The sequence below is a fragment of the Orcinus orca genome, chromosome 19 (assembly GCF_937001465.1).
Source record: "Orcinus orca chromosome 19, mOrcOrc1.1, whole genome shotgun sequence".
Classification (NCBI taxonomy): domain Eukaryota; kingdom Metazoa; phylum Chordata; class Mammalia; order Artiodactyla; family Delphinidae; genus Orcinus; species Orcinus orca.
This window is the reverse complement of record NC_064577.1, coordinates 45,711,395-45,721,397: the sequence shown is the minus strand read 5'-3', so window position 1 is coordinate 45,721,397 and position 10,003 is coordinate 45,711,395. Positions and strand designations below refer to the sequence as shown.

The following is a 10,003-nucleotide window of genomic DNA, read 5'->3' as shown; positions in this document are numbered from 1 at the left end:
TGAGCAGAACAGCAGGTTTTATTCTGGGCGACCTGATCCCAGATACCCTCATCCCATCCCATCCCATCCTCATCTCTCTGCTTATTCCAAGCCTGGGGTCCACTGGGACAGGAGCTGGAGTCGGAAGGAAGGATGTGGCCATGGGTCATGGCTGCTCTGTGCGTGGGGAGAGAAGGGAGGATGAGGCCAGGGTTGGAACTGGAGCGGCAAAGAGAAGAGAGGGTGGGGGTCTGCGAGGACCAGGCCCCGGTTCTCCTGCCTTCCCCACCCTGACCCTCTGAGTCCAAGTGCTTGGCACTGGGGCCCACACACCTGGCACTGCTGAGCACCCCCCACCACTGCCTCGGAGGGGCAGACAGGTCTGTGTGCCCTTTCCCATCCGCCCCCCTCACCTGCCCCAGCCTTGAGACGGAGGCCACCTTACTCCCAGAAAAGAGGCTGGCACTGCCCAGCCGGACCCACCTGTGTGGGCCCTCAGTGCTGGTCCAGGATGAGGGGCACCCGGGCGCTGTCCACTTGCGGGGGCAGCCGCTCGCCTGTGCGCACGTTGAACATGGGCAGGGTTGAGAGTGGCCGGGGCACCTCTCGGCTAGCTGCCATCTGTCTCAGCTCCTCTGTATTCCCACGGATGGTACAATGGTGGACCATCTGGATACTGGGGACACAGGGCCAGCAGAATCATCAGCTCTAGGAGTCAGCACCCACTTTGGGGTCCAGCCTGGCATTATCTCTGAGCCACCCTGAAGTCTTCCCCGCCTACAATGTGTGGGGAGACACACACGGGATGGGTGGGGGAGGACAAACAGGAAGTTCTACGGTGTCAGCTTAGTGTCCAGTGACTGAGGCATGGGGTCTGGGTGCAGACATCCTGGATTCAAAGCTGTGTGTCCTTTGAAAGTTGCTTAACCACTCTGTGCTTCAGTTTCCTCAACTGTAAAATGGGGATGATAATAATAGAACCTACCTCCTAGGATTGTTTTGGAGATTAAATGAGAAAATGCAGGCTGGGTGTTTAGAAAAGTGCCTGGCACATGGTAAGAGTTCCTGAGATACTAAGACATGAATAGATACCTACAGTGGTATTTATTACCAGAAGCCAGTGTTTGCTGGGCTCTATATTGTTTTTATATTCTGATGGTGATCCCCTGTGTTCCTTCTAGCAATCAGTTCCCTCTTCTAATATTCTCTCCCAGCACCGAACCTCCCTCCCCTCCCCGTCATCCCCATCTTAGTCTGGCAAATCTACCTCCTTCACCTTTTCCTAGATTTGCCCAAGTTCTTTCCTGCTGGGCTTTGACTGCCTGTATTTTGGACCCTCAGACCTGGGCTCCACTCCCTCTGTAACTTGACCCCCTCCCACCCTGCCCCAGGCTGTCCCCAGCATTGCTTAGCTCCAGACACACACAGAGTCTTGCTTCCTGTCTGTGTTTCGGACCAAGGCTCCTTGAGGCTGGAATGAGGTCCCACCCTCACCGGACTGGAAGCCCCAGCAGCGCCCAAAGGACTGACTACCACCCCCTTTAGTAAGTCCTACCTGAGCTCTAGCTCCAGTTTCCCCTAAGAAGGCTGAGCCTCGTTCTCATCTGACGTTCTCATGGGCTTGCTTTCTGCTGTCCGAACTTTAGTTCGTTTTGAGAAGTAGGGTAGGGTAGCACAGTGGTTAAGCATGAGAACCTGCTTTGGGTCTGAGTGTGAGTTCCACTGCTTACTGGCTGTGTTACCCTGTGTAAGTTACTTAACCTCTCTGTGTCACCATTTCCTCGACTGTAATGCAGTTGTTGTATGAATTAAGTGAGTTGATGCAGAAAAAACATTTACATCTACTGGTCAGCATGCAGCAAAAGATAGCTATTATTGTGGGGAGACTTCCATGGCTATTATTATCGTTGGTGCTGTTTTATTGTAGTAGGCCCACTGATAAACTTGGCTTCCAGTGGAAGGATGTTTCCGAGCCCTTTTACATGAACCCACCCACATTTGTGGACTCAGCCTGGAGACCTTTTCCCAGACTACCTGCTGGGTCAGACAAACAACAGGGACTTTTCAGTACAGACAATAAGAACTGGTTTTCTTAAAGGGGTGGGGGCCCCAGGCAGGGTGGAAGCAATCCTACTTACTGCTGGATTACTGATCAAATCTGGGAGGAGGAGATGATCCCTACCCATGCCCGTGTCTCAAGTCGTGGACACAGACTCCAGCTAGAGCCTGAGAGATCAGACTACAGAAAAGTTTTTCTAGCTTCCTACTGACTGTGCCGGGGAGGGTCAAGATGAGCTATTGAGTCTGGAATTTGGCAAGCAGAGCTGTCCAAAACACAAGTTTCCATTAGCAGGCAAGGGGAGGCTGAGAGGGGACGGGAGCAGGAAGCGTGTGGCAGCGGAGGCAGCCTGGCAGGTAATGATCCCTCCGGTGGGGGAGGCCTTAGTTGATGGGCCTCCTCCCCACTCCCAGCCCCACATCTGGGTCTCATTACTCTAGTAACACACACAGGTGGAAAAACGTTCTGCGGACAGTTTTCCAGAGCAGCAGCAGAAGTCAGACCCGCGGTGCCCTCCTCCGCAGTCCTTCCACATCAGCACTTGGGCAGAAAAACCAACTGGCAGGCATTCTCCCTCTCCACACACACACGCACGCACGCACGCACGCACGCACAGCCCCTTGAGCCCTGATTCTGACACACAGATCACAGGAGAGGGTCATTGGGCTGGAGGTTGGGCTAGAGGATGTTCTGACCAATAAAATCTGACGTAGGTGAAAAACAGGCAGCAGAATCACAATTTTGGATCATTTGAAAAATGAACCTGAACAGGCAGAAAGAAAAAAAATAGGATTTTGTAGAAATAAATCAACACAAAATCCAAACCAACAAGGGCTGATACCACGCGCACGCGCACACAGGGTAAAATTGCTTATTGACTCGAAACTGATGGAGGAAGCATAGTTTCCTGACACCAGCAGAGCTAGAAAGTTGACCCAGGAAAGGCAGACCTGGTGGAAGTAACTGGCCAGAAGAGAATCCCCGCAGTGGCAGGAGACGACACTCATCAAATTTGGCACAGGCCCCCAAATTGAGAAATAAAATCCTCCTTGTAAAATTTACATAGAAAATCACTGATCCCAGTGGGGGAAAATTCTACCAAATAAAAATGAAAGCAGAAAAAAAAGCAAATCTTTTTCATTGCTTTGTGTAAAAAGTTGATCAAGGAATTAAATCGACTTAGATAGATCAAGGAATTACATTGATGTTCACTCAGGAACATTTATTCCCCATAAAAATTCAAAAATGTTGGTATAATTCTGATTCTAAAAATGTATTGTTTAACCCAATGGATTTATATGGTGGGGTCAAAATGGGGGGGTTAAGGCGCCCTAGAATCAGCTGGCGAGAACATACACACCCCGTGGGTCCACCTGCTTGGCTCACTCGGCCACAGCCCTTCTCCCCAGGCTCCCTGGCATGTCAGATGCCCACACTACCTGGCGTCTGCCCCACCCAGGGGGGAGCAACGGGGCTCCTGTGACCCTCACAAGATTCTGGTGACCTCACAATGCTCCCCTGAGGTCACCACAGGGATAACCTTACCACCCTCTGCACCTGAGGCACAGCTCTGCTGAGGCCAGCGTGGGTGACCATCCTTAGCCCTCCTTCTGGCCACCCAGGGAGGGCAAGGCTCCGGCCAGAGCCCTACAGGGAAGCCTCTGAGGGAACCAGGAACTGGGACGCACCTCCTCCACCGAGGAGTAACTCAGGGGAGACTTCCAGCCACCATCCTGGAGGTCCTTGCACCCAGTTCCCTTCACTGGCCCCTGGAAGAGATGAAGAAAAACACTTCGCTGCCACCCCCATCTGGGCCCTTGGCCTCAAACAGTGCCCTGGGTGCAGTCCAGCAGGCCAGCACGTCCGGACTCCCGAGCAAGAGAGGGACTGGGTGCCATGCCTCCTCCAAAACCCACCGGAAGCCCAACATATCCAAAGTGATCCTGGGGGTCATGGCGAGCAAGGGGGCGCGCAAGCGCGTGTCCCTGGCTACCCTGAGGAAGGCCGTCGCCACCAGCGGCTACAACATGACCCGCAGCGCCTGGCGCTTCAAGCGAGCACTCGAGAGGCTGGTGGACAAGGGCATACTCAAGCAGGTGACAGCAAGGGGGCCACAGGCTCCGTCTTCATGGCCAGCAAGCATGCCTCCAAGTTCAAGCCCGAGGCAAAGAGACGGCAACGGCAGCGGCAGTGGCAGTCGGGGCAGCGCCGGCCTGGGCAGCGCCGGTTGCCCATGGGCTCCAAGCAGGGGCACAAGAAGCTCGCCAAGGGGGTTCGCAGGGCGGCCAAATGCCGCCACAGTTAACCAGGAAGGCTGGGCAAGCAGGGAGGGCTGCCAGGCCCGCCACAGGCTCAGTGCAGTGGGGATAAAAGGAGCCTAACATTTCACACCTGCCTCCTGGAATCTCTGGGGTTCAAGGGAGAGGGACAGAAAGAGGTCTGGAGGCACAGAGGACAGGTAAGGCCATGGGTGGGGAAAACCTGGGCAAAATAAGAGTGAGATAGATTTGGGAAGGGCTGGAAGGATTGAAAGCACCCAGATATTAGCTGGTCCAACCGCATCATCTTGCAGGTGAAGAAACTGAGGCCAGAAAGAGTCACAGTAACTGTGTGGCAGAAAGCAGCCTAGAACCCAAGTGTCTGACTCCCAGCAAACCGTGGTTGTGTGTGTGTGTGTGTGTGTGTGTGTGTGTGTGTGTGTGCGCGCGCGTGCGCGCGTGCGCGTGCACAGGCACGCGCTGGAAGCCTTTTAAGTTGCTTTCTAAAGTTGCTTCTCAAGCCCTTTCTCCCAGAGTGGCAGCAGATCCCTGAAGCTTGGCTAGGTCCCCTCTCCTGTCCCACTTTAGGCTCCTCCATGGAGACCAGAAAATGAGAAAACCAAGCCAGGACAGGTCGGGCCCAGCGCCCAACCAGCCGAGGGCTGGAGCGCACAGGCCGAGGGTAGCTTCATCATCCCAGAGTAATTTGGTTTGTCTGCTGCTCATGGAGGTTGGAGGGTCCAGCCTGCTAGTCTAGGAGACCTCCTACCCAGCCCCCAGATTTCCCCTACTCACTCAGAGGTGGCCAGGTCTCTCTTCAACCTGGAAAAACAAGGGAGGGGATTAGCTATTATCCACAACCCCTCCCGGTGCCAGGCCAGGCAAGGGGCCCTTCCTCCCTTCCTGGCTGAGGACTCTGCTCCCTGAGGGATCTGGGTCCCCACGTGGCACCGGTGCCACAAGGAATCCCACAACGTGAGCACCAGCCCCAGTGCCCTCCCTGCCCTCAGCCCCCACACTCACCGTCCCTCCCGCCGGCAGCACATAACGTAGGCCAGGAGCAGGGTGAGCAGTAGGGCCACCAGCAGGGGCACCAGGAGGGTGACCAGTGCGTCGGTCAGGAATTCTCGGGCTGTGGCCTCAGTGGGTGGGCAGAAGAACGGGTCGTGCTCCAGGATCCCATCACCTGGCGTGGGTACCTCGTCTGCCGGCTCTGGCACTGACTTGTCCACCTGCTCAGAGAGCCCAGGGCTGACCCAGGAGTGGATGGCCAGACACAGAGAACCTCAGGGCGCAGGGCAGGAGTTCTGGGGCCAACCTGCTCCATGCAACTGCAGGGATTCCTCCTGCCTGGCCTCCCCCAACTCATGTGACCGAGCAGAACAAGCACTGGTCTAGGTGCCAGGAAAGAAATTCTAGGAGAGGCAGGACCGCACAACGGTTAGAGCACAGCTCTCATGTCTGACTGCCTGGGTTTGAATCCTGTTTCAGACAAGTGCTATGCTGCAATGACTTACCCCTAGGTGCCTCGGTTTTCTCATCTGTAAAGTAGGGACGTTAATAGTGGTACCTGTCTCCTGGGTGGTTGTGAGGATAAAACATGTTGATTGCATAGTGCATTGCCCATGGCAGGTGCTCAAGAATGTTGATTACCAGTTCCTGCCTGTGCTGTCGGTCAAGTCACAGGAAGGGTTCCTAGCCCTGGGAATAAGATCTCTAGGGACCCTGGACCCCTCAGCTCAATATCCCAAAGAGCAGTAGTGAGCATCTTTGGTTTATAACATGGGGGTGAGAGCTATCTGTCCCTTATTTTAGGCCAATTTGCTGTGACACCTTAGAGGAAAACAGAGCTGTCACACAGAGGCCCCAGGTGGAGAAAGGAGTTTGGAACCATCCTGCGGGAGTGATTGTTCTAGCTGTTCCGTTGGGCACAGCTGGGGCTCCAGGAGCGGGTGATCCCTTGTCTGGATCATGGGCTCTGTTGCCCTCTTGTGGAAGAAGGTAGAACATGTGTGTGCGCAGCGCGCGCGAGTAGATAATTGAAGAAACAGGGTAATGGGATGGGATGGGGATGGAGGAGACCGTGATGGGGGCCATGCCCCGCCCCCACCCCTAGAACCAGGGTCCCTCCTCACCAACAACACGTTGCACCAGTCAACTCGGAAGTGAGGTGCCAAGGTGTCATAGCAGGACAGCAGTGGAGGCTGGCCCTGGGCACAGCGAGCTTGGCTGTCCGGGGATGCCACCATCTTCAGGCAGGTGGAGAAGGGTGAGGAAGAGCCCACCTTGATGTATACCCTGGGCCCAGACAGAAACCACTATCAGAAAATTGGGGGTATCACTGGGCACTGGAGATTTGAGGGTTATGGTCACCCTGAGATCTGGGGTTATGGTGAGAGTACACAGAGCACCCATCTTCTGGGGCCTTGGCCCCCAGGAATGTCCTTTGATGGATGGATCTATCATGTCCTTATGGGCACCAGGAAGTGCAGAGTTCAGGGTAACTAGGGTTTGGGCCCAGGAAGGGCAAGAGGGAGGAGATGAGGGGGTGGCCAGAAGGAAGTGGACAGTGATGTGATGCTGGGAAGTAAAGATGCGCACGGTGAGCGTGCAAGTGGTAAAGCCCCACTTGGAAGTTAGGGAGACCCATGTTCTATGCCCACCGCCTAGACAAAAGGCAAGCTGCCCCTTCCTCCAGGAAGCCCTCCTGGGCTGCATGCCTACCCTTCCTTGCGGCCCTCGATAGGAAGGGGGACTCGGCCCCCACGGTCCAAGGCAGAGGTGATGTTGAGCAGCTGGAGTTCCCCTGGCTCCCAGAGCCCCCCCAAGGCTGTGAGGAAACGGCCGGCAGGTGTCGAGGGCAGCACCTCCTCTACATCATGGCTGTGCACCAGGAACTCAGCCTGGTATGGTAGCAGGGGGCCTGGGAGGGCCAGGTGGGCACCTTAGGCCGCACCCAGCCCCCAGCCCTGCGTGGATCCTTCCTAAGCCTCCCCCCATCCAAGCTGGTCCCCATGTCCCCTCAGCTCCCTTCCTTCCTCCCTAATACCCCCTATATCACAGACCTCAAACGCCCTTCCTCCACACCCACAGCCTCAATTACTCACCCAAGCCTCCACCGTCTATCAGCAGAGCGGCCGAGAATACAACTCCAGAGTCTTTCCAGGGTGCCCTGCTCCCCACTACTCACTCTACACCCGCCTTCCAGGGGAGATCCCCCAAGACTGGCATTGGTGGGGTAGGGGTGGGGCGGGGCTGGCGGTACCTTCTGGGTCTCCAATCAACAGCACCAGCCTATGCCGGGTGGTGTCAAAGCTGTCCCGATTGTAGGCTGTGACCTGGAGGATGGGGTAGAGGGCTGAGAGGTGGGGTTAGGAGAGAACCTAACCCCTAACCCCGGGTGGTGCGGCTGGGCCTGGCGGGAGAAGACTGAGATAGCCCACCAAATTAGAGGCATGTGAGTCACGTAGATGAGTGAACGCCGGGTCCCTGTTGCAAGCGACACAGCCCACTGGGGCCCCTACTGGTACCTCGATGACCTGGCGTCCGCGATCTGCTGGGGTGGGGGCGCCATAGAGAAAGCCAGGCTGGTGGGGGCCGCGCTGGGCGTAGCGGAGCCACCTGGGCAGGTCTGGGTGTCCCTGGAGGTGGGCGTGGTAGGTGATAGGGACGGTGGCTGGGACAGCTGGCGGAAGGGAGGAGAGGGGATTGGAGACACAAGAGGAGCCTTCACCAGCCCTGGGCCAGGCGCCCCCAGCCCACCCCGGTGCCCCTCAGGCCCCTCTCACAGACGACGAGCTCAGGAAGGTGCAGGAAGTTTTCGCGATCCAGGGTGTGTACAAAGACGCGGCCCACGAGTGGGTGCAGGGTGGTCTGCTGGGCCTCGGTGCGCCCCAGCCCTGCCAGGAGACCTGTGGGGACCCACGACCCCCAGACACACGGCCCAGCCTCAGTCCTGGCCAGGGAATAAGGTCCCCTTTTCCACCAGCCCCTAGTGGCCCTGAGGGAGTGGAGACATGTGTGAGAGGAGGCAGATGGATTTGCTGGCTCCCAGGCAGGATGGGTTGGGGCCCTGGCTGTGCCGCACACTTTAATCAGTGACAAGACCCAGACCTTAGTTTGCTTTGGATTCACGGAAGCCCCTCACTCCTCATTTTAGGTCTCCATTGAGGGTCACAATGGGCAGGGACTGATGTCTGGCTGAAAGGGGTGTGGGGTGTGTGAGTGTGTGTCTGTGTGTGCGAGTGTGTGTGTGTGTTAAGAGCACTTGGAAAAGACCCCCAAGCTGACTGTGGGAGGCTGGAGGGGGTAGGAGGGAGGGAGAGGTAAGGACCCCTCGGAGGAGGCAGGTAGCCATTCTGGGGCCTCCACCCACCTCCCCTAATATACAGAGGGGAGAGGGCCCACACTGGAGGCCACTAGGAGCTGAGCAAAGGGGAACCTGAGCCCAGAGCCCCAGGGAGAGGACCTGCCCCAGTGACCCTCACACTCTCCCAGGGCCAAATTTAGCCTGGACCCAGAAAGAAGCCAGCCCATTAAAGGGCCCATGGCGCTCTGGGCCTGTGCAGTTAGGCCCAGCCTAGCCTAGGACACCTTGCCCCTCAGAGTTCCCAGCCAGCACCCCATATCGCAGCTCCCAGCCCCAGTTCCCTAGAGCCCCATGGGCTGTGGAATTTACACCCCAAAGTCCCTGTGGCCCTTGCCTCACCCCGACCCCCAACCCCTCCCCTGAGGAACTTCTCACCTCCCCCCCAACCTGGACCTCTCCCCTGAAGAAGACCCCAACTTACCCACAAGGAGAGAAATCCAGATTAGCACTGCTGCCATGGCTGTCCCAACCTGGCCCTGCCTGTGAGTGACAGAGACAGGAGCAGGGAGCAGGGAGGAGGGAGGAGGGAGGAGGGAGGGGAAAGGACGGGAAGATGTCCCAGAGCAGCTGGGCCCGGCTTCAGCCAGCGGGACCCTCCCCTTCCCCACCCAGAGCAGGCACTAAATCTAGGGTGGACACCCTCCTCACAGGATGAGGGCCCTCCAATCATCCCCTTCCTAGGGCCAGAGTATATTTTCTAAACCATCAACCTGACTGCCTGAGGCCCCCCTTAAAACCCTAATGGCTTCCATCGCCCTGAGCTCCGCAGCGGCTGATGGCTTTCAGGCCCTGCCTGTACCTGGCCATCCTGTCCAGAATCCCCTCTCTTCCTCCTTACCCCCTCCCCGCACACACACACTACCCCAGGCTTCTGCCCTGCCTCCCTCTGCTGCCCCACAACCTGATCATCTCTCCTGAGTATACACCCCTTTGCACGAGCTCTTCCCTCTGCCTGGAGCTCCCTTCCTGCCCTAATCCTACCTTTCATCCTACCTTCTACTCACCTTGCAAGACGCAGCACAGGCATCCTCTCCTCTCTGAAGCCTTTCTGTCCTCCCTCCTGTGTGGCACAGCCAACCACACAGTGTTGCGGGGTGGCCTGGGATCTCATGATCTTTGCATCCCTGGACCTAGCCCAGGGCCTGGCAACTAGTAGGTGTAGGGGGCGAGGTGACAGCTTCATGAACAGCACGTGAGGGCACCCATTCACCCAGCCCTCTCCTCAGACTAGGCACCCCCAGCATGCCCCCCAGGTCCGGGAAGAGAGAGAGCCTTGGACAGAACCAACCAGGTAGAGACAGGGAGTAAAGGAGGCCTGCAGGCCTGGACATGAATCCC

General features: G+C 57.0%; 2 protein-coding genes across 2 annotated transcripts; one reads left to right on the top strand and one right to left on the bottom strand.

The window, feature by feature from the left end:
• SGCA (sarcoglycan alpha) lies at window positions 1-9,707 on the bottom strand. The gene is made up of 11 exons (XM_004282624.3): window positions 9,670-9,707; window positions 9,087-9,145; window positions 8,085-8,207; window positions 7,827-7,981; window positions 7,562-7,634; window positions 7,021-7,219; window positions 6,432-6,594; window positions 5,320-5,528; window positions 5,092-5,118; window positions 463-655; window positions 1-156 (listed from the first exon to the last, which is right to left on the bottom strand). The coding sequence occupies exons 1-10, from the start codon at window positions 9,690-9,692 to the stop codon at window positions 475-477; spliced, it is 1,212 nt and encodes a 403-aa protein (XP_004282672.2). The 5' UTR covers window positions 9,693-9,707; the 3' UTR covers window positions 1-156; window positions 463-474.
• On the top strand, window positions 3,578-4,413 carry LOC117197750 (spermatid-specific linker histone H1-like protein). The gene is given in 2 exon segments (XM_033410996.2): window positions 3,578-4,138; window positions 4,141-4,413. Coding segments are annotated over 2 exon segments (525 nt in total). The 5' UTR covers window positions 3,578-3,816; the 3' UTR covers window positions 4,344-4,413.
• Window positions 9,708-10,003: the final 296 nt, after the last annotated feature.

Excerpts from the sequence above, each read along its gene's own strand:
- SGCA (XM_004282624.3), bottom strand. The coding sequence starts at position 9,692 with ATGCCTGTGCTGCGTCTTGCAAG. Across the intron at positions 8,208-9,086 it reads CTGGATTTCTCTCCTTGTGG|GTCTCCTGGCAGGGCTGGGG; the intron begins GTAAGTTGGGGT and ends GGGTCCCCACAG. Across the intron at positions 7,635-7,826 it reads GCGGACGCCAGGTCATCGAG|GTCACAGCCTACAATCGGGA; the intron begins GTACCAGTAGGG and ends CCCATCCTCCAG.